This window comes from Camarhynchus parvulus, chromosome 3, assembly GCF_901933205.1.
Source record: "Camarhynchus parvulus chromosome 3, STF_HiC, whole genome shotgun sequence".
NCBI classification, from domain to species: Eukaryota; Metazoa; Chordata; class Aves; order Passeriformes; family Thraupidae; genus Camarhynchus; species Camarhynchus parvulus.
Genome location: NC_044573.1, coordinates 72,270,463 through 72,295,022, shown reverse-complemented (window position 1 = coordinate 72,295,022; position 24,560 = coordinate 72,270,463). Strand labels below are relative to the sequence as shown.

The 24,560-nt window shown below is 37.7% G+C and overlaps 1 protein-coding gene across 1 annotated transcript in view; it reads right to left on the bottom strand.

Annotated features, from left to right (window-relative positions):
- LDAH (lipid droplet associated hydrolase) overlaps nt 1–24,560 on the bottom strand; it is a 112,497-nt gene that overhangs the window by 37,075 nt on the left and 50,862 nt on the right. The window contains exon 5 of the mRNA XM_030945114.1: nt 2,805–3,045. Coding sequence (XP_030800974.1) covers nt 2,805–3,045 — 241 coding nt within the window. The remainder of the gene's footprint in view (nt 1–2,804; nt 3,046–24,560) is intronic.

The following is a 24,560-nucleotide window of genomic DNA, read 5'->3' as shown; positions in this document are numbered from 1 at the left end:
TGCTTATTTGTTTATTATAATGCTTTTTCTGCCCTAAGATATCTTTGCTAGAAGTTAAACCAGGTAAGCAAAGGCCCTTCAGCCCCTTTTGCTTGTTTCTTATAGGTCCTTTATTATTTATACACTCCCATCCCTCCTTACAATCCATCTTCTTTACAGTCCCTGCTGTCTCTTCTCCTTCTGTGCTGTTTCCTCTTTGGGACAAGACATTTTATTATGTTCCCTTTCTGGACAGTGTCATCACAATTCCTCTTGCTGTGTAACTGGGGCTTCCATATATCAACAACTATGGAGTTAGAACAACAGAAAGACGTGCTTGGATAAGAAGCAGGAACAAACATAATTTGGAAGTGGGGCAATAATAGGTAACATAATTCTTCCTTCACTGATTCTTTCAGCCAAGGGCCTGATCCTGCAGCAACTGAATGGAGCTTTTCACTCTCAGTGTCAATGGGAGAAGCACTTGGTCTTAGAGTTCTGTTCTAATTAAGTTTTCAAATCTCATTTCCTTTCAGAGGAGAGAAAACATTGTTGTGACTAAGCTTTGGATGTGGTAACAAATCCCTGGCAGGTTGGGTTGTTTTAACGGACGTATTAGATTTAAGGAAACTTTTACCATCTTTTCTGCCCTTAATCACAGCTTTTATTACAATTACAGTAATGCAACAGAATTACATGCCAAAGGCAATATGTATATTTTTAATGAGTTGACATGCAACCTTCCTGGAGAGAAGAAACAACCTCATTTGCTGAATGTTTCTGAACTATATCTAGTAATTTATTAGGGGAAATGTTCAGAAAAGCATCTACCACAAATTCAGACGCTTCAGTAATTCACAGATGAGCAGTCTCATAAGACACACTCAGTTGTTGTGCTAGATTTAGCAAATTTTTGCTGAATGGTAACATTTTCTATTGTCCTCAAACAATAAAAGAGAAGGTTAACAGGCAATATCCGGATGCTCGAAGATTATTAATCCACGCATGTGGTCCTGAGTCACTGGGCTGTAAAACACCATCCGTTTCCAAAGATGCAAACCAAAGGGGAATTCTGCTTGAGAGAGATGCTATCACGAGCCCAAAAGAACTAGTTGCATCAATAAGGCCTATTTATGCAAGTTTTACAAGACTTTGGCTCCCAGGGGTTTTCATTCTGGTAGAATTAATTCAGGCAACAAACTGAATATAGGCAGAGAACACACCCCATGAGTGAAGAGCCTTCAGCCTGGTCTCTTGCCTCAATTTACCTTACAGCTAGGACACAGGTCAGACACTGGTTCACAGAGGAAATTACAACAGGCTGACAGGCACACAGCAACCCAGCTCATTCACCCGGGGACTAAAGAGCTCAGAGGGTCAGCCTCCAACAGCAGAACACAAAATCTGTTCTGTTCAATTATTCCTGCTGCTGCACTGTGGCCTGGGCCAAACAACACATACAAACAATGGCTGGCCCTGCTTTTTGGGAGGTTAACACAGGCCAAGGACCATTTCCAATACAACCCTGGATGTGCATAACCTGTATTTTAGATGTAAAAGTTTATCTGTGGGGACCAGAAAAGGATTCCTGGCTTGTGGAGATGTGACCTCAGAGACCCCCACATACCTTTTTCTGAGACAAAACTATCAAAGGAAGACACTTGAACACCTCGTGTAGGTATGACTGCATGCTTGCTTTCTCCTTGGTCACCACGAAACTGTCATCAATTAATAGGAACTAGAGCCACAAGCTATAGGAGTTCAATCAGAAATGTGTATTAGCAACCAGGAGTCTGCTTTTGTCAGGCACAGGGCACTGCAAGGAAGTGACTGTCATTATGTCCAGGCTGTACAACAAAAGTGGGGCTGTCCAGGCTGGCAGCACAAACCCTACAGTCCTATAGGGAGCCTCCCACACAGAGCCACAGACCCATGAAAGGCACAGCCCCTCACTGCAATCCCAGTTACTCTGGCACATCTGTTTGGATGATTAGTAAGTAAAATTTAACTGATAGAAGACAGAGCCCAACTGGAAATGTAGGAATGTGTTTTTACTACTATTAATGCAATCAAAACTTCCTTCTTGCTATTATTACTGCGTTAGCATGTCAATTCCATTCCAAATTGTTTTAAACTGTTAACTTACCAAAATACCTGGAGTATAGCACAATTCACGTTCTGGTTTTCATTCTAAACTTAACATAATATATCTGAAATTATTCTGCTTCTTAAGGTTGTTTCTCTTGCTAGAATGTGTAAAATATGTGTACAATATGCACCGGAGGAGCGTTAATCTTTCTCTTTGTGCCCAAAAAAGTGCTGAAATTGAGTGCATAAAGTAACTTCTATAAGTCTTTGTAGACTGAAGGTCCTTTTCTAAATTTACCAATATTCCAATTCAGATGACAAGAGTCTATGCAGCTGGCTAAAACAGCTTAATAAAAACAGATGCAAAGAACTCTTTGTGAAACTGATTACTGATTTACATTCACCATCCAATATGAATGAAATGCAAAAAGTAAGCAGACGTAAGTCACATAAAGTAGATTGTAAAAAGAGTGTTTTAATCACATGAGAAATCACGTCAGTAGTATAGGTCAGTTTGCTTAAGAAATATATATTCTTTTTGAAAATATTTTGTTATTTTGCTTTTAAGATTTTTTTTAAATTTACTCATATGAGACTTTCCTGTACCCATGGTCTTAGTTTTAGAAAAGACCAGATCTGTTATTCCTCAAAACTCATGCTTTAATATTAAAAAACTAAATCGACATTTACTAAATGAACAAAATACAAAAGATGGTTTAACACAGAAAGGTGCTCACCAATGCAGTCGACACTGAAGAGATTTATGGAGGTTGTTATTGAAGACTCATCACAGGTCTTCATCCCCCGCAGAGCAAATCTGACCAGGGAGGCCTTGACTCCCTCGGGGAGGAAGGACAGCAGGAACACGGGCATGTAGAGAGCGTAGCGGAGCTTGCACAGCAGGGGCGTCATGAGCTTGCCCTGCGGGGACTGAGCCATGCGCTCGATGGTCGGGAACAGCAGCACGGAGCGCAGGACCTGTCAGGGCACAGAAAGCACCGTCAGCAAGGGCACAGCAGCACAGCCCAGCCTGCAGACCCAACCTTTACATGAGTCTCCATCGCAGTGAGACTGAGCTTCCAGGCACAGCAGCACAGCCCAGCCCTCAGACCCAACCTTTACATGAGTCTCAATGAGACTGAGCTTCCAGGCACATTGCCCCAAAGGTGAGTGATGTGCCCAGATTCAGTTTTTTAAAACATAAAGCAAACAAGTACACAGTTACAAAATTACGTTTTATGATAAGAACTCAAGAGGTGAGTGGCCTCTGGAAGCACCAGCAGGACTAACCCCAGCAGAGGGCAGCAGGCAGGAGCCCTCCGCTCTGTCCCGGCGGGCTTTTTATCTCTGGAAAAATACACTGCTTTTCATTTCACATGGTAAACTGCTTTCTCTAAGTAAACCAACCAAACAAATTTTAAAATGTCAGCTGCTGTGATGGTAACTTTAAAAATTGACAACATACAGGGTTTTCAATTTGCAGCTTAATACAGGTAAACTTGGTCAGCATACAGCCTCTTCACTACAGTGGGTACGCTGGCATAAAATATTGCTTTTTATATCTTATAATGAAATAGACATTCTGAAGGTGGTAATTAGTTTATGTTATAATAATACACTATAGCTTTAAAATAAAAAGAAACTAATTAAAGTCACACCCACCCATACTAATAGAAAGTGAGTTAATACATTTACTCATAGTTATATTTCAATGCTAATATCAAGCAAATATTCTAAAAGAATAATTGCAACTTTTTTTTGGAAGTAAAAATATATTGCAATAACTCATATAGAAATAACCCTCTAAGAGACACAGCCCTACCTAACAGAAGTATCAATAAAAAAAAATAAGAGAGGATCTGGATATTGCATTGGTAGATACTAAGGTATAAACAGCTGGGCTTTCTTGGTGACTCAATATCAATAAATGTAGTTACATATGTCTGCTTAGTGCATATCATTCTACATGTTGTGCAAATTAGATTATTATTTTTGTAAAATATATTTTCTGATCATTTTCTTTACTCCCAGATGAGATGCAGCTGATGTACACCTGTGTGCAGCACTCCCAGTCCCAGCAGCCCTCCAATGGAAGGCAGGGAATGCCACCCAGAGATCCTTACACAATCTGGGCATTGTAACAGAACAAACTGCAAAAATTCAGGAAATATAATAAAATCACAGAATCCTTTAGGTTGGAGAAGGTCTTTAAGATCACTGAGTCCAACTGTTAGCCTAGCACTGTCACATACACAAATAAACCATATTCTCAAGTGCCACATCTATACGTCATTTAAATACCTCCAGGGACAGTGAATAAACCACTTCCCTTGGGCAGCCTATTAAGTGCTCGGCAACCCTTTTTGCGAAGGAATTTTTCCTCATATCCAATCTAAACCTCCCCTGGCACAACTTCAAGCCTTTTCCTCTTGTCTTATCACTTGCTCCTTGGGAGAAGAGACTGATGCCCACCTGGCCACAATCTTCCTTCAGGTAGTTGTAGAGCAATATGGTCCCCCTGAAACTCCTTTTCTCCACTCACCTCCCTCAGCCACTCCTCATCAGACTTGTGCTTCCCAGCTCTCCTGTCCTTCTCTGGACACACTCCAGCACCTCAATGTCTTTCCTATCATGGGAAAGGGGCCCAAAACTGAACTCAGCACTCAAGGCATGGCCTCAACATTGCCCAGTACAGGGTGACAATCACTGCCCTCATCCTGCTGGTCACTGACAACAGTGTGTCTGTGCTGGGCAGAGGTCACTATTTCCCCATAGATTATGGGGGCTTCATTCTGCTCACTGTCCATGTCTGGATACTCAGAGAACAACTGGTCAGAGTCAGGTACTGATCTGTTGGCTCTTCCTGTTTCTTCCCTCATCATTCCCTGCAGCTGGAAGGACAGAGAATACTAGCTGTGCTTTTGATTCCTTAACCAGTTGTCCCAAGGCCCTGAAGTCTCTCTTGATTGTCCTTGGGCTGCTTGTTGCAATTTCATTGCTATCTACCTGAATAATCAATAATGGATAATAATCCAAGAGCTGTACCAGGGTGGGAAGACAGGAGGCTTTCTGTTCACATCTTTAACCCAGCTCAGGGAGACAGCAGGCTTCCGTAAGAAGTGAGTCTGTTTCCTTCAGAAGGAGTCTGAAGGAAAATGACTTGTCTTTGTTTTTCATGGTAGCAATTTTTATGGAAGCAGGCTGTAGACTAACAACTTCAGCAACACCTTCAAGCCAGGTGAACCATTGTTCTGGTTACTGTTCTTGCAGAGCCTCACAGCTGTCACTCTGGCGCACATGGAGAGGTGGAGAAGTCCCAGAGGAGACAAACCGGCTGTGTCACCACTGCCCCCCATCTCCTAGGTCACTGTGTTCAGCCAGACAGAGAGAGGGAAGGGAAACCTCTGTGTCATGCATCCACCATCAGAAACTATACTTCTTACAGAATTTTAAAAGCAGAATTTGAAAGAGTTATTTATATAAAAATACAGAACTATTTTAATAAATCCTTCTGCTTTCCAGCTGATACTGCTTTGGTTTGAGACAAAGAAAAATACCTTCTCAGGGAAATCAATCCTGGGCCTCTTTTTATTAAAGGCAACCAGCAGCTGAAGTATTGGAATGCAAAACTTGTACTAAATTACATGGTAGTTTTGTGATATTTCAGCTAGGAGCTGAACCCAAACTGTTGTGATCTAAAGCAGATTTGACCTGCGTTCCCAGGCACACTTTAATCCTTTGACATTGCAGTTTATAGATATAGGATTAGTTGCTTGGATGGCTGTACTAACCACAGAGAAAGCTGCTAAACCTTGGCAGAAAAGGGAGAAACCAAGAAAACTGTTACCCCATCCTGTACATTCCTGCATTTTGTAATGACCCACAAATTTAATAAATGGAGGATAATTTTATTTAATTTCTTTTTTAAATCTTTTGCAGACAATAACAGAGAAATGTAAAATTCCTATTTTTCAAACATTTATCCACCATTTCTTAATTTACTGTTGAATTCCCAAGCCATGATCTTGAAATGTGCATTTGGCTGCAGAATTGCTTAAAAGATTTAGTTCAACTTCTTTGCAACAGAAATGTAGATATGAGATTTAACCCATTTTGTTATAATGACACATATAAAAAAGCATGTCCTATTTGTGTATTGAAATAAATGAAGTAGAAATATTCAGGTAAAATTAAGGAAATTAATAATATTCAAATGCTCACCATCAGTTAATAATTTTTGTTTTTTTTACTTTTTAAATGCCTGGAATTTATCTATACACAGTTTACACTAGCTGAAATCAGATAGATGGCACAGAATTATATTCAAGTTAAAATGTTCAGAATTATTATAAAACCAGTTATTCTGAAAATGGAGGACACTGGCTATCATAACCACCACGTATTGTCATAACTATGAACGACACATAAATACCATTAAATAATGTGCAAAGGTTAATGATCCTTTTATTTATAGTAACCCTCCTCATAATTCATTTAAGTTTCTTGAGAAAACCATCAGTCAAAATACAAAAAGTATTACAAATATTTATTTATATAATAAAATATAGTATATTTTATCATACATATATCTAAGTTTAATTATAATGCACACATATTAACAATATTAGAGAGTAACATTCAGATTCACCTAGTTTAAACTACCCCCAGTTCAAAGTCCAGTAATATTTATCTGTTAAGCACATGGAAAGGCAGAGAGCTGAGCAAGAGAAGACTCTGGAAACAGAAACTCAAATGGATCCAGGGAGTACAGGAAGTTGGCCAGTGATTCGACTGAAGGCAAACACACCTCGTGTCCAGGAGTTGCTGAGGGCTGTACCAGCTATCCTTGACTCTGCTTTGGTCAACCCACTAAAAACAGTACAAGCACTCTTAAATTATACTGTAATTGTCACCATTGATGATTGTGACAAACAACAGTATTTGTACAACTGGCCAATTTATTTACCAGTTATTCACTTATCATGCTAAGTGAGATTTCAACATTCAGGACAGCACCTACACTAAAGTTCACTATTCAAGGAATAGATGTTCTTTTGTGTAGTCACCAAAGGCAGCTGCTTCTATTTAATCATTAATTTTTAACTCTACATTTCACAGGGCTCAAACCCCATATGGTTCAAGGGCCATCTGACGCAGTGTCTCAGAAGTCCCACATTTTGTTAAGAACCAAAAGCTAACATTACCTGCAAACTCTTCACATAACTCATGTGGGTGCCACGGCAGGTCCTACTCCCTCGTCTAGCAGTGTGTATATATCACAGAGAGAATGAAATGGTGCATGGCCTGAGCATGCATCCAGAGAACAAACCAGCTCAGAATGTTCTGCTCTTGATTCTTTCAACACACACCACAGGAGGAAGGCGTGGGGGCTTGGGGAGTTTCCCTTTTGACACTGTTTATATATTTCTGTATCTAGAGCAATCAGTCCATTAACTTCAGGAATGTATGACCTGCACAGTAAATTTTAGAACACAGAGGGAAGAGAAACTACTTATTTTACAGGAAAAGTGAGCTCTCAAAACAAGGAATATTAAACACCCATTCCATAACAGCATGGTATTTATCAAGGTGCTTTGTTTAGGAAGAATCCCCAATGAGTATGATTCACTTCCCAGGATCACTGGTCCATATAAATATTAAAGAATAAAGCAAAGGCTTCTAGCAAGATTCCACACATACATTCCTGTACATCCAGGCTTTCAATTGAGCTTTTATCTAAATCTATCCAAAGCAACATGACAAAATGACAACTGAGTATCTTCACAGCTTCACTGCATAAGGGTTATGTCCAAACTTGGGTTTGGATTTGAAGTAAAAATTGCAAGTTGTTTTGTTTTTATTAAAATGAGAACAGAGTACAAAAAAGCCAAACCATTAAATTTCCAGTAAGTTGCTGTTTAACACTGCACAATTTAATAGTCTCAACCACACCAGCAAAGGATTTTTGTAAAATGTTTCAATGGTTTCCTTATAAAAACACTACAAGCATGCAAATTGGATAAAGTTAAAAACACCCCCACAGTAATATTTTCCACTAGTGCCTTCTACTGAATGAGTTGAAATATATTCTTCAGCTACAATTTGAAGTTTGAATGGGTAATACTACTTCTTTAAGGGACTGGTAAATGACAGTGCTGAGAATGTAAAATCATGCTTGAAAACTGGATGCCACTTACAACCAGTACTGAAAGAAGTCACTTAATTTTCAGAGCAGTTAAGTCCTTCAATGCCAACAACAGGAGGTCAATGCTTTTGAAATCAGCCGGTTTTGATTACACAAGAAAGTTTGCAGACTCAGCCCCAGGCATGTGCCTTCTGAGCTCGCTTACACAGCCAGGGCCTGGAAAGGGCTGTCACACCATGCCACCTGCTCTTAATACAGAGAGACATTTTGCTAATAGAAATAAAATAGGAGAGAAAAGCAGTCAGGATGCAAAAAGGCAAACACTGACCAACAGAAAAGAGCAAAAGCCATTTCAAAGATTTTTTTTCAGAGGAGGCTCCAAGTAGGTGAATACACTAATTACAGCCATGCTTTCTTAGTCCTGTCCCTTGGATCTCAATGAACAGACCACCCCTGCCCATGACAGACCACAGGTATGCTCAGATGTCTCTATCAGAGCCATAAAATAAAAATATTCTGGTCCACTGAAGAAAATACCAGAAAGTGAAACTTCCTCAGAAATAAATCACTGGTTCACTCTGCTTTAATGACAGAAGTGGTGGTTGCTGGAGTCTCTCACTGGCTTTTGAGCAGGGAGGCTTTTGGAAAGCACTTGCTCCTGCTGCACAATCCATTACTGATAACTGGGATGGCAGAAATGGTTAATACAATAACCACCACGAAAAAGATCACAAGGCTCAGATCCCACACCAGTTATGCATTTCAGAGCCCAAAGGGAACTCAGACTTCAAATGAGGGGGCAGAAGGAAGGAAACCATCCATGATGTGTTACATCAGAGTCATTGCACCATGCGGTGCTCAGTAATGGAGCGCCCAAGCACAGCACTGCACCCACACAGCCAGCTCTGGAAAGAAAACAAGTGAGGAAGTTTAATTTAAAATTCCTTCAAAACCCTTCAAAAAGCAAGAGCTGCTTCTCTGTTAAAAGCAGCATTTCTTTTGATATATATTAGGTCACCCCATGTATTAGTTTGTTATTCCCCTCTTGTGTTGGCAGAAGAAAAGCTATTATCTGTCAGGTTAAACCTAGTAAATTTCTCAAAGATAACATAATGATGCACTTAATGGTAATCTACAGTCTACCCTTGACACAGAATGCCACATTAATCACACAATTTCTTCTACTCAGTATGCAGAAACTTGCAGGCAAAACAACGAGGATCAGGGAAGTATTCTGTGCTTTATTGCCACAGCTGTGCCGAGCAGATTGCCAAGAAAACACACAGGATAAACCAGACAGTGCTGGCTTGGGCTGTCCTCTCCCCACAGCAGGACCTGCTGGGTTTGCTCGTTCACTTTACTCACTCATTAATAGAATATAATATGTAAAATACAGAGTTCTACTTCAAAATCTTGAATAATTTCTTCTTCATCTGTTTAAGATGTTGTTGGTTTTTGTACCAGTGAACTCTGTCACAGCTCAATATCAACAAATCCACAGGATTTCATGACAGCAAAAGAGCCAAAGAATGGACACAAATGACAAAACACTTTTTTTCTCCTGGTGTGAAATCAAAACATACTGTATGCATTTTCTTCTACTTTACCCTATGGATCTCCTGTAATTCTAAACAAATGTTTGGCATATTAAAGAGGTAAGAAAACAAATATCTCAAACACAGTTAACAGAAGATCTTACAACTGTTATTTCAAAGTGCTTTATAAGAATTAAGCACCACAGAGAAGTCTTAGCATGCTTTTAATAGACAAATAAACTGAAATTTGTGAAGTTAGATGATTCCACATGAAAATATACATTGCAAAAGCAGGAATACTTTAAATAACTGTATGGTAAATTACAATTCTCTGCTCTAATCAAAGGTTACTTTGCTGGGTAAGCAAACTGTTTCTGTAAAACAAAAATGTAAAAAATTGTAAATAACCAACATTTTGTAGGAAAGTTTGTATTTTTTGTTACAAATAATGTCATGGTGGCTTAGTTCACTAGTGGCTGCTTAGTGCACAAGAATCTTCTGTTAACATCTTCTATGGACCCCTCCCAACACACAGGGGCTATAGAACAGGGCAGAGGAATGTGCACTTGATTTCAAAGGTTCCTTTAAAATTTTCTACATTTCCTGTTGCTTAGTGCCCGAATTTTCCCTTTGTGTCTTGGCATCAGACGCATTCTATTTTTTTCTATTTCTTTTTTCCAGACTTCTAATTCCATTATATAAAATCTGTGAGATTAAGTGACAGAAGGAAAGATTTTTAAATTTTCTACAAAATGTCTTCTATGAGGCACATAACATGCTCCCTGAAGAGCTGAATTTATTTTCCAGAGAAATGCAGTTAGTATATGCAACTCTGTGAACGTGCTGGTAAAACCAAATAACGCTCTTAAATTCTCTGACGGGCTGAAGGAACTCTTGCTCCCTAAGAAAAACAGACTTTTTGAGTGTCACCAACAGCATCATGTTCATGTTTGTCAGCTCAACTTCACTAAGGGTATTTGAATTGTCACAGTTTGAGAACAAAGTGAATCAAGGATCCAGGGCTGATAACAGGACCTTCTGGTAGAATTTCCATAGGCATACTGAGGATCCAGCTAGGGATTGAGTTGTTGAAGGGAATCAACACATGCAGGGCTGTGAAGGCACATTCAGGATGCACAGACACACAGGCAGAAATTCTCTCACAGTGTCTGAAGAAATTATTGTTCAGCAGAACTACCTTATGCCACCTTTAAACATACAAAACAGGACAGCAGCAGAGAGCAATGATCCTAAGGATGAACATGATTTACAAGGTCAAGATGCTGGGATGCTGTTTTCCTTTTACATAGACACATGTGCACCCAAACAATAGCACCAAAGATATAAAACGTGAGTATGTAAAATCAAATGAACTTTTAAGGACTGAGCATAAAAGCATGCAAGCAGTCCATAGATCCATTTCCCACATAAACTTTGGATTAAATTTTGCTTGACAACTTCAGTGCCTTTACCTCTAAGGCATTAGGCCTTGGCATTACCTTGGGCATGTGCCAAGTCCAACACATGCACACACACGTGCACATACTCAGGTACATGCTTCTAATTCTTCCCTGAATAAATACAGCAATACCTAGAGATCCCCATCCAGCACTCTGGTTACATGAATATTAATGACATCTTACACTAAAAGAGCAAATTCACATATACAGTAAAGCATGCATACATGCACAGAGCAGCTGAGCTGTGCCAGAAGAGCAGTATAACAAACAGTTCTCTTTGTCAGTACAGCAATAACCTGAGCTTTATGGGTGCAGAGGCACTCCTTATTCACTAGCTAGCACGGTTTTTTCCCCTTGTATGTCTTCTGTAAATAGAAAGAGGTGAAACCAGTACAAAAAAATGTTATCTCCTAACATGTGATAAAACCCACGTTTTCCAGTCTGCATCATAACCTCAGTACTGGTAAGTGAAACCAGGCTAGAGCCTAGGCTCCAAGACCAACACCTTTTAGTATGTTCTCTGGCAGGATTCCGGCCAAAGCCAGTGGGACATCTGGGCACAGGTTAGAAAACAGTGTAGACCAGGGATTCTTCTAAATACAGGACGTCTGTGAAGCAATCAAGTTTGGGTCTCAGAATATTCATGGCTGGAATCTAAGCTGTATTTGCCACTTGCTGACAGGAGCCACAGGTGGGCCCTGGTATGTTTTATACAAAAAAAAAATTAAATACAATTCTTAGCATATTTACCTCAATCACTCAGAAATACCTTGACCTTTTCAGTGAAATTTAATAATCGGTTTTGTCTGCATGAGATTCTAAACACACTGTGGGGCAACCTTGGCAAATATATAAAGATCTCCCCTCTGTTATCAAGGGATCATCCATCAGATGCTCAGCAAAGAAAGAACAGCCCATCACTAACTCTGTATGTGTTTACAAACACAGATATTAATGGTATCTGCTGAAATTGCACCATGAAATGGTGGGAAAATAACTGAGAATAAACCTTCGCCCTTTCAGAGTCCATCTTGGTTCAGTGTTATCCAAGTTCACTGCTGGTTCTAAACTGAGGTGCCTGAAATAGGAGTTAAATCACCCAAGACTCCCAACTGAAGTCTGTCATGGACAGATCCTCAAAAAATACCAAGTGATCTAAAACCACTTTCTAGTAGAATTATCTGCTCCCCACTAATTACAGAGGACCTACAACTTCTAACTAGGAGCTTCATCATATAGAACAAAATGAGAGCTCTCTTCCACGGAGAAGCAGCAGGGTACACTTCTAAACAATATTTTGGAAACAAAATGCTACCATTAAGCAGCATCTGAGCAAATGTTCTCTAAAGAGGCCCATCCACAGCAGTGTATGATCTCTAGCACTGAAAACACTGTAAATACACTGGTCCCCTTAACATGGCAAAGTGAGAAGACCAGAATGTATTACTTTTGTAAAAACTGAAAATATGCAGTAATTATGATATCAGGTGAATGTTTGAAGATTTGATCTTCGAATTGCAGACAGGCAGTATAATACAAGAAGCTAGAGGTATTTCATACTGACTGTGACTACCTTTTTTGTAGCTAGACTGCAATTTCCATAGACATGGTGCTTCAGTACATGCCAAATCACCTTTCTGAGATCCAACTTGGGTGTCTGTTTTCCTAAGCAGCAGTTCAGAAAATACCTGCCCACCAACAAGAGCCCCAAAACAACACCCACCTTCACCCTACTCCTGAACTGGAAAGCAGAGGTATAATAATGAGGTTAAGTTAAATTTGGTATTTTAATTATTCAGCTCACAGAACAAACTCAGAAGCTACTACTATTTTTAAATATGCTAAGTAAAAATAATCTAAAGCATGAATGAGTAACAAAAATCTTGGCAAGTAATACAGTGATAAAGACAAGTGGGAGATGCAAGTCTGCAATATGATATGGTGCAGAAAGCAAACAAGAGAGAAGCTCTGCAACTTCATGTTAGACACAGTGAGGAAACACATCACAAATGCCAGAGGAAGCTCTGCCTCTGGGAGATAATGCAGATTGCATCCTGTGCTCTACATCCTAAATGGAAAGATTTCAACCAAGAGTAAGCCACAAATACAGCCTAAAATTAACAAGGGGCTTGGATGATAAAGTTTCTGGAAGAGGTTATATTTAGAAAAAAAAAACCACATTAATTGTATGGCAAAATGGGAGCAAAAAGGTAATGGGGTGGAGAATCATACCTACACAAAATTTTAAGGGCTATAAATGCAAAGGATACTCAAGAATATTCTGGGTGGAACAAGTGACATAAGTAAATGTGATGGAAAGAAATGAAAAATCTAAAATGCTAAAGCAGGTATCTGGAGTCTGTATCAACACAAATTTTTATGCTGCATCAAGGTATAGTGTCCCAGCTGTTGAACTGCTACCAGCAGGAATGGTGCAAGAAAGAGAAATGTCCCCTTACATGGATGTACAGACAGCCTGGACTTCCCAAACCAGAACATTGTGTCAGGGAGCTGTAAAAAACTAGTTAATATAAAGCCTGATGATGTTACTTATATATTCAAATTTTCTCATGCAAGTACATTGTCCTGGGACTGCATATTACAGATGTTGACTAAATGAATGATGAAAAGCAAATGTGTTCACTTAAAAAGTGAGAGTTTTTTCCCCACTATTCCTTCTTTTGTGTAAATGTTTAACACATTCAAAAATTATAAATGTATTTATGTTTCAGTTATACAGCAAGCTGGCAGAATGTCTGCAGAGTGGTTATGCTCAGGAAAGAAATATATCCTTTCAGGAGGAGAAAACCAATCACACATTATTCCTAAAGCTTTCACCCTTCCTCCAAAAAAAGAGAAAAAATCAGAAAAAAAGTGAAGTTGAGAACACCATGGAAAAAATACTTATAATTCAAAGTATTCTGTTAATAAGATGAACTTTTCAACACTCCAGCACAAGACTGATCATTAAACCCAGTCCACAACCATTCGGTATTTCCTCCCCATCAAGCTGTAAGAAATCCTCAAGCACCCAATGACATATTTTATGATGCTCTGGAAAAAGATCCAAACCCCCAAAACTGATGATACAGCACAGGATGAGAAGATGGCAGACTCACAACACTATCACTCTCATGGGCCCCCTTTTCTAATATGGAACTCATTAAATTAAAATATTTTTAAAAGCCCAGGAAAGGATTTTTTTTTTCAGCCTAGAGAAAATGCTACCAAAACAAAACACAGAGATCAGTGTTGATGGAGAATTCCTTTGTGATTTCAAATACTCAATGAATTTTATTGTGAGCATGTAAACAAGGTTTACAGTGCTATAGGGAACACTGCATATACTCTCTACCTGAGGTCATTTTTTACTGCTTCCAAGGAAGGCAGATGAGGGCATCATCTGATGATGAGGGCACAGGATCTATACTTAACATCAGGACAAAAAATATTTGGTGGACCATGGAAAAGTCCACAAACAGCTTAGGTATTATAATAAAAATAATTAAATTTCATAAACATATATATATATATCTATATGATATTTACAATATCTGCATGGTGCAAATCTACAGCCACCATAAGAGATGTACTCTCTTAGCTTTCTTTACAGTCCTTTCCATTAACTACTCACATCCTAAGCTCAGGCTGGCTGTGTGACAAGGCCTGTTTCCTGTTCAAGTGCTGTTTTCCATTTACCTTTGATGTCAATGATGTCTTTGCCTCTTGGTATCTAATGCACTCTCCTTTTTTCAGAATTAACTTTATGTCTTTATAGTTAAAATTACTTATAGCATACTTGAATAGATTGGGATATTCAATTCAGCTTGAGGAGGAGACCATTCTTGTTTCTGTTTGATCATAGGTACAGCCCATGCAGACCCCTTCTCACCTCTTAAAAACTTCATATTACTGACCTTAAGGGAAGTGGTCAATTTGGACAGGTCTCCATCATCCTGATTTATAAAAGAGAGAACTCCAGAGACTACAACAGGCTGGCTTCAGGACAACACAAATTCATATAACCACATATCCCATGGTTTTAGCTATTCCTACCTGGACCTATGCAAGAAGTATCAGCTATATCAGCTCTTCAGGAAACAGTGTATATAGATATATACTTCCTGGGAGGTTTCTCTAAGAAAAAAACATACATATAAATCTTCCTGAAAACCTCAGAAATATGTTGTTTCCAAACAATTCAATAGCATTAACTTCCTTCAAGATACAAGATAATGAAAGATCCAGGGCATACTGAAACTCATCTTGTGAAACTGGGCATAACTCAGTTCTCACAACTTCACAATGTTCTATAATGGCACCAACTGATGCAAAATGTAAGGTTGTATTTGGAATTTTTTTTAAGGGAATTAAGTTATATGGGCAATGCTGACCTCAGTGATATCAGACAAAGTCACTATTTGCAAATGGCAGAAATGTAAGCTAAGAAACAGTTAAGTAAATCTAAAGGAAACTTCCTTTTTGTGTAAGCTGGTTCATATTTCCTGACCATAAGGTTTTTTGGTATCTTCCTTTTTGGTACCTTCCTTTTTGGTACTTTCCTTTACAATGGAGCACAACAGACTGAATTTTTATGTTATTTAACTCATTGTTCCTTACATTCAATATATCCAATATTGTAATATAAATGATACCTCCTTCAACATCTGAATTTGACCAACTATTTAAAAATATTTATAATCCACACATTTTTTCAAATAGATTAAAATTTTTGCTTATTTTTTTATATTTTCTTTTAGCTTCTACCTGATGATATATATAGCAGGTAAAATTTGCATCTGTTTAAAATACTCTACAGTGATCACACGGTTTTTCCATGTCCTGGCAACTTTTTTATTTAACATACATTATCCAATTTTATTTGAAGTACACCTATAAGACCCCAAGCCTCCAGTGCTTCCTGGCAGTTCCACTTGGATGGAAACAAAATTCAAGGACCAGCATTTTTGTTAAAGTATTTGTATTTCAAACCATAACCTCCAGTGTAATGACAAATACAGTGCTGGGTACAATGATTACATCCTTAGGTATGTGGATCTGAGTGTCATTTGCACCAAGGTGAGGTGTGACTAAATTTATGTCTACTTTAAGGCCACTTTCCACTGACTTAGCATAAATTTGATTCTGAGCCTTATGCACTGGAGTCCTGCATCCAAACTCATTGGACTCTCCATATGAAGAGTCCTGCTAAAACATGAATCACCATCAGGTTTCTACAGTATTAACTTTGTGCTGTATTATTAGGAGAATACTAGAAGTTGCTCTGAAGAGTTTAATTACAAAAGAACTGGAATGGGACAAAGGTAACTGAGGATAAGCAAGTGAGAGGCATGGAAATCTCAGCAGTATCCAGCTACAGCTGCTGAGAGTAAGAAATCACCTTTGACAACAGTGATCACAAACACAGTAACCAAAAAGAAGAGCCCTAATGAGACTGTGCCCAGCGTCCCTGTGAGTACTCCTGCTGCCCTGTGACTGCACCTACAGTAAAGGTGGATGTGTGATATTGCTCCCGTTGAAACTAGTGGCAAAATTTTCAAAAATATAATATGACTTAATTCTGCCCCATGAATAAATTCTGATCAAAGGATCATTTCCCAGATATTAAATGTGACAGCCTACACTCCACGTAGATATGACCAAAGACACAATATTCCCAGCTCTAGAAACCAAGACTCTCTTATCTACTCTTGGATAGACAGATGAAGACCATGACTACCATAAAATACTGATCATGGTAGTTAGAGATTAATCTCTTGGACTAACAAGTAATTGAGACTTTTGATAATTTCCTTTGAAATAAATACACTTTCAATCACACCTTTCAGCAGGTATTAATATTTTCTGTGTAGTTTACTTCCAATGCTGAAACCTGTTTTATAGCAATAGGAGAGGGACTTTCCATACCTCACCTTACAACTGGGTCATGGCACAGGAAAAAACTATCTGTTGCTTCACATTACTTGAAATATTTTCCAGTAAGAAGTGCTCCTAGAATTTTTCCAGCTGAAGCTCAGAATTCTGTTAAATACACAAAAGTCTCAGAAGATTTCTCTACAGACACTGCAAACTATTTTTCAACAGGTCAGCTCTACGTACTGAACTATTTGCAAATTATTAAAAATATAAAAAACATTAAACACACAGACTGTTCATTACATTTACAAGTCTCACAGGGCTGAAATGCAAATTACTCTGTACTACAAATATTTGGGTAACTGAAAACTTGCCCAAAATGTTTGAATTAAAAAAAAATAGCCTTTTTATAGGTTAAGGTAATAATGAGAAAATTGTTCTCCCAAAAATCTGTATCTTATTGTTGGACTGAAATTAGTTTAATAGAGAAAATATTCATTGACAGGGCAGTATTTTGCATAGAGAATTAAGCCCCATCAAAGTGGGCAATGTCATTCCATCTACAAGGGAAGTGCCAAAGGAGACGGCCAAAATTTGCAACGGTGTGATAATACCAGCAGGGATGGATTTGTTGCTATTATGATTAAAGCATATAAACAGAAGAAGATTAGGAGGGGTGAGAGTGAAAAGAGAGGAAGAATAGTTTATTGGTTGGAAGAAGGGCAGGGAGAAGCTTATGTTGGAATGCAGTGTCACAGTTACACACCATAAAGCTTTCAGTTGCTCCCATTACATGAATGTCAGAATGCAGCTGCCACTTTCCAGCAGAAATTCTTTCCGTTTTCATTTTGGAAGAACAGGGTGGGTTTTTTTTCAGTGTAGCACTCCCGTGAGATCACCACATTGCATCTACAGGTACCCTTATGGCACAGGGACTGGCAAATGTGACTTTTGTACACATGCTCTGGCACATTTACCACTTACGATGAACCAGCAATATGCCCTTAAAGTGAAGAGGTGGCTTAACCAAAAGAAAACATTAAGAATCAGACTTTGTGTTGTCTTGAACCAACTGCTTTCACAGCCATAGATGTACAGCCATACCTACCAATAAATCTCAATGACAATCCATTCAGTTTAAGGAAATGGAGCTGAACAAAGTAAATGAGAAACCAGCTTTACAATTATAATCTCATTCTGCTGATGAAAAGGAAAGGCCATGATTTTCCATCAGTGCCTTGAGATCCCTGGACTTGCATTTTTATACAAGTGCTCCACTCAAGACATTTGGAAGGGGTTTATTTTACCACTCACTTTAGTCAGCCCTCAAAGAGGCATCCAGTCAAACCAGATCCATAGGCTTTCTCAGCTCAAAGGAGTTAGACAAGCTAAGTTGGTATTGAATATTGGAAGAAGTTCAAGCCCCTACCATTTTAACTAAAAAAGTCGCTCAGTGGCTTAATGATGTACCCTGAAGAAAGAAGAACAGTAATGTTCTGCCTTGTGATATCAGTGAAAAAAAGGATGAGTGAGTCAGGAAGTATAGACTAAGCAGAACTTCATATTTTTGTCAGAGAATGAAAAGAAACCATGAATATTTGAGGTTTGAGAGAGAACTTATATCCCAAATTCTTGTCAGGGTATCAGAAGAAGGTAAAAAGAGAGAGAAGGGAGTTAGGAATTCTCTCAGCTCATTTTTCCATCCTTGCTTTCATCTTTCCAGAACTGTTAGGATTTTAAATAGTAAGGGAAAAATAGAAAATTCCTTCCTTTGCAATATTAGAGACTACTGCTAGCCTTAATTATTATAACAAATTGGATATATGCAGGAATCTGCTAAGAGAGAAAAATTATCATATCTAATTTATCACACAAATAAAACTGGTCATCAGGTAAGTAAGGGTTTTAGTGCAACTGAAAACAAGAATTTGCAGAATATCTTTCAATTGCCAGTGCCAGGTAAAAAGTCTGAGCCATGCCAGCTGCCATAAAAGGTCGCAATTTAAATTATATTTATTGACAACTGGGGTTTGTACGTTCCATTTCAGTAAAATACACTTGCAGTAGTCATACTACTGTTTTAAAATAGAGGAACAGAAATTCAGTGTTTTCAAGAACAATTAGGACTCCGTAAATTCTGCTCCTTATACAAAACTATGCTTTGTTTTGGAATTTGAAATGGAGCGGAATGTTCTTAAAATTTTCCAGTGACTAAAAATGTTGTAACAAAGTTATTAAAAGCATATTTTCATTAACATAAATTCAACTTCCTCACAGGACTTCAAAGGTAATAAGTTAATTAAATACATTGTCCTTCCTGAACTTGTGCTAAAATGTATACTTAACACTCAATTCCATAAGAAAGAGCAAACTCCAATGAGTTTTTTTCACAAAATGTCACAGATAAGTATACTTGCATCCAAACACCAGAAATTAAGTATTTCAAACACTTACACATTGAAACAAATAGAAAAGGAAGAGGACTTTTTTACATTTAATTTGAAGATAGCTTAAGTCATAAGAGTACAGATGGGGATTCCTAAGAAGAAATCTAGGGCTTGATTTAGTTCCCTAAAGAGAGGCTTATGGTCACGGAACACATCCTCAGGTATCTGAAAAGATCAATAGTGGCATTGGCAAGAATTTCCCTACAATAAACAGCAATCAATGAACTACCAAAGTGATACAGAAAAAAAAAAATCTCCAGTATTTGCCTGAACTTAATTCCACAGGATATTAAAAATGCCCTCCAATGCAATGGATCTTCTGTCTAAGCTCAGAGATGTTATAACTGTTTGGTATGAAGTTTGTGTCTTTTTCAGATTCCTTTCACTCCTGCAGTGAACTCTTCAAACAGGACAAACCACTCTTGGGTAGAAACCAAAGCTGCAGAAGTACCCCTAGGCTTCACCATGAATGATGTGCAATGAACAAATGAACAATATGGCAGAGTAGGAAATATTTGCAATTACAACCCTCGCCATCTTCAGTAACCTCTTTCATAAAGTTCCAAGCCAAGTTCTTCCTCATTGCTTGAGCAACTGTACCACATATAACATGAGGCAAGAGCTGACAAAGTAGCTCAGCTTCTTTGCTGAGGGCTCTAAATTGGCAGTGAAATCCCATTTTAATATAGAGCTTCTAGGAACAGATATTGGTTACTAGAGCTAAAGCTGAGCTCAAAGTGTTAACTACGTTTGCAAAGTCTATGTTCAAAAACTATACAATATCCCTTCACCTGCTCCTTTCATGAACAACTCTTCAATGTCCTAACTGGCTATGTTCTCCTTCACCTACTATTAAAACAGCGTGAGAACTGCTAGATTTTTGGCTTTGTAGTCTTCTGTAAAAGCACACTAACTGCCATATAAAAACATAAAAAAAATTCAAGCTATGTGCAACATATACTGAATTCCAATCATTTGGTCCAATTCTCCAAAGAGATGACTCTCTGATTTTCAAGAGCTATGTGCACACATCTGCAGAATTTCAAAAGATCTCACCTCCCAGCATAAAATGTTCTTTGGAAATCTGGCTTGTAGAAGGGTGTTGAGTTGAGCTCTTCTTAAAACAGAAATCCTAATTGTTTTTGGAACTCACTTCTTGCTTTCAATTCCCTCATTTTTATATAATCATTTCAGTTAGCTATTACAATATGGATCTAAATTTTTGGAGATTCAAAATAACAAGATTTTATTAACAAATCTGTAAAAATTCAAAGTACTTAGTAAATCCTGTTATTCTGCCATTTACCATTTTAACAATCTTTTTATTTTTAGTCCTTCATTTCCGCCTCATTCTCATGTTTTACTTTGGATTCCTGATGAATGATCATAGATTCCACTTTTCAGTTTATTTTTCTTTCTTTTCTGTTTAGACATTTGGCTACTTTAATGTCTTTTAACTTCCTAGAAAAAATAATTTTTATAGGTGTATTAGAATTTTGACTACATACACTTGAAATCAGATGTTTCATTAGCAGTGAAATAAACACAATGTTACGAAAAAAAAATCAAGTCTCTTGAAATCCAAATGATTGTTGTTAAGTTTTACTTCATTGAATCATCACAGATCAAAATCTTGCTTTTCATATTGTTTCTATATTCAACTGAGCAGTAAACCAGTATATTAAACAAGTTGAGAGAAGTTTTTATGTTTCAGTGAACATTATTAACAAAACATAATTTTTCACAGAAAATTTTGGGAATTAAGCTTTTTCTCAGGCCTTCTGATCAGAGGCTTATGATCCAAATCCTAAGGAAATCTTAGGGCAATGCTGCTATCAACTCTGAATTGTCACTCCTAAAATGTGATCAGTGTTAAAAGCAGAAGCTATCATTCATCTGCTTGGTAATTACAAGCTGACAGATCCAGTGTTGCTGATTTTGTCAAGCCTGTCTTTTAATTGCAAAAATTTGCTATTTACCAATCTCATCTTCACTTATAGATGACAAATTTTCTTGACTCAGGAGAGTACTGAAGTATATGTAATCCATTATTTCCCATAAAGATCTAGGATTGAGCAGGTGACACCTACCTGCCTCACCCACTTCAAAAACCACACAAGGTAAACTATGGATACACATGCCAAACTGTTCAAAATTTAAACCTCCCTCAGGCACATCGCATCTTAGAGTTGTATCACCTTCAACAGGGTTTATCTCATTTCATTTTAAGTTTCCTAAATTTATTTTTTTGCATCCTTGAGACACTTCACATTCTTTTGTTCACTGTATTACAAGGTGGGGTTGTTTGCCTGTGAAGTAATTCGTAGCAGACCTACACAGCACATGGCAATGGACAGTGCCTGCTCCTGCTGACAAAGGCTGTGTCCATTGAGGGTTATACAAAAGAGCCGTCTGCCTGTTGACTGCTGCATTTTCTTACAGTTTACATTTTTGAAGCTTTTTTTTGAAGGGGAAAGGTAGAAGAGAATATAACTGGATCCCTCAGGGTTAGGGTCTGTCATCAAGCCAGTGAAAATAATGGTTGCTAGCAGTCTCTTGGGTGAGCTGACACTTTCAACCTCATTCCACAGTTATCGGCCTTTCGCTGATGGTGTTTTCAAGATTTGTTGAAATTTTAAATCCAAGCTTTTTATGAGTGTCTCAGTCAAAAGTTACTATTTCCCTTAAACACCTTTGTTTGCCCTGAACCCATCTCCTTACCTTGCAGCCTCCCACCTGAACAGAGAGCATATTTTATATCTGCCTTAGCTTTATGTGGGAAGATTTTCATATTTTTCTTTCTTAGGAAAAAAAATAATCTTTCTACAAATCTTCATAGCAACTTCTTTGATGCTTATTTTATTTTATTTGTATCTTATTTATTTGGTGAGATTTAATAAAGTATCTTACAATATATAAAGTATCTTACAATATCTTATTTATTTTATTTGGTTAGATTCAATAAATCATCTGCACTACTTCTCTCTTTTTCCAGGCGAGTGTGCTGCAGAACATTTGCATATGCCCCATGTTCCTATTGCTGCTTTACTGCCTGCTCCATCAGAATTACTGATACTGCCTGAAGCACCATTCAGAGTTCCGAGGTGGATTTTGCAGACTCTGTAATGTGTAAACTGTCAACTAAAGCAAATTTTATTTCAATTGCTGCCTCAGACTGCCCGGGCTTCTTTGTATATGCTTCCAAAGACTTGATACACCAAGAACTGATAGAACTGCCAAATCTCTCTGTGTCTCATAAAAATAATCCAACTCAGAGACCCACTTCAAACACCCATAAAGTTAAATTAACACACTCATCTCACTGAAGGCAGCTGAACTTATATTGATGTTTAAATCTGTGCAAAATTGTGTCAGAGTAAGTCTTTTCTTGCTTCCTCAACATGTAAAGGGGGATGAAGGTGGGTATATACAAGCCCAATACCATTTGCTCGTTCTTTTAATATGTATTTCATGTATGTGGATGGATGGACTGAAGAAGAAAACAACACCAGACTCAGTTTAGTTTTATATCATGGCCTAGAAATTCATAGCTCTCTTCACAAGATACACATTTATCTGAAATGTACACCAATTCCCTTGTGAAGTCTGCTAAGCATAGCCATCTGTTTTTTTCCCTGTACAATAATTTCAAAAATATTGTCACTGAGTTTGTGTTACTCTAAGTCTTTTACCCACTTTTATTTTTATGCTGATTTTTTTCACTTTTTCATTTAGGCCTGCAACTAACAAGAAATTAATATATTTATTACTCCCTCTCTCAATAGACATTTCTATAATATTTGTCTATTTTATGAAGTCTCACTGTACTTTTCAAAATATCTGAGATAAGCTTATTGTTGAAAAGGAGCATTCAAGGTGATTAAAAATATGCCTTGCTAAGCATATTTTATAATAGACAGTGAGGCCATCATAAGTTAATTCACCAAGACAAAAGCTATATAAACTGACTTTGTTTAAAGTACCATGACATCTAATTTAGGTAATCAACATTGGAATCAGATGCCATTATATCAAATGAAACGTTCAAATATGGAATAAAAATTTATATTCCTTTTTCTTTTGTGAGTGGTTATATTTTCATCTTTTCTCTCTTTCCATAAAACACAAGAACTTCTAGTCACAACCTGCTACATTGCTATCCTTTCAGATGATGTTTTCTGTAATGGTGGCACCATGAGTATTGGATGACATATTTAGGTTCTAATCTCAGCACAACAGAAACTTAATGACTGTCACTGCTTTCATATATTCTTTCCCCCTTCCTTTAATCCTGCTGAAAAGATTCCCTATGATCTCAAAGGTCAGACAAGCTTAGTAGTTCCTGTACTGTTAAAAAAATCCCCCTCTTTCAATCTCACAGATCCTGTAGATTTCCAGTAGTTCCTGAGTAAAGAACTTTGTTTTCTTGTAGAAATATCCATATTTAAAAACATGGTAGTTTTCTCTTTCCTACCATTATGAAAGTGCTTCCCATACTCACAACCAAGTGTTCAGCAACTGAAACTAAATAATCAGTACGTGCACAGAAATGATGCATCAGGGTTTCCAAGTTAGGAATGTTTTATGCACAACTATTTCAAGTTCTGTGGTTATAGCTATCATTTATGAAATCAACAAATTCCAGCAATACCCAGTATTTCTTCACACCACTGAGACACAGTAGCAATGCATGGGGTTTGATTTACATATTACAGAAATTTAATCTGCTTAAATTGATACTACTCAGAGGTTTTAAACTCATCCTCTTCAATGAGTTTTACAGGAAGAGCAATACTTATATTGTACTCACCAACAAGAGTTAATTTACTATCACAAAAGTGTTAGCATTTCAAAAGCATCACTGCAAATGAAAGAGTAATGCTGTAAGAGATTGAATTTCACTAGCAAGGAAACTTGTCAATCTTTGATTAAATTAATGATCAAATGGAGTGTTTTAGGAAACACTCAAAAGTGTTGCCAGTAAAGTACAAGGAAATCCTCCAAGTAAGGATTTCCATTTTAGAATAGA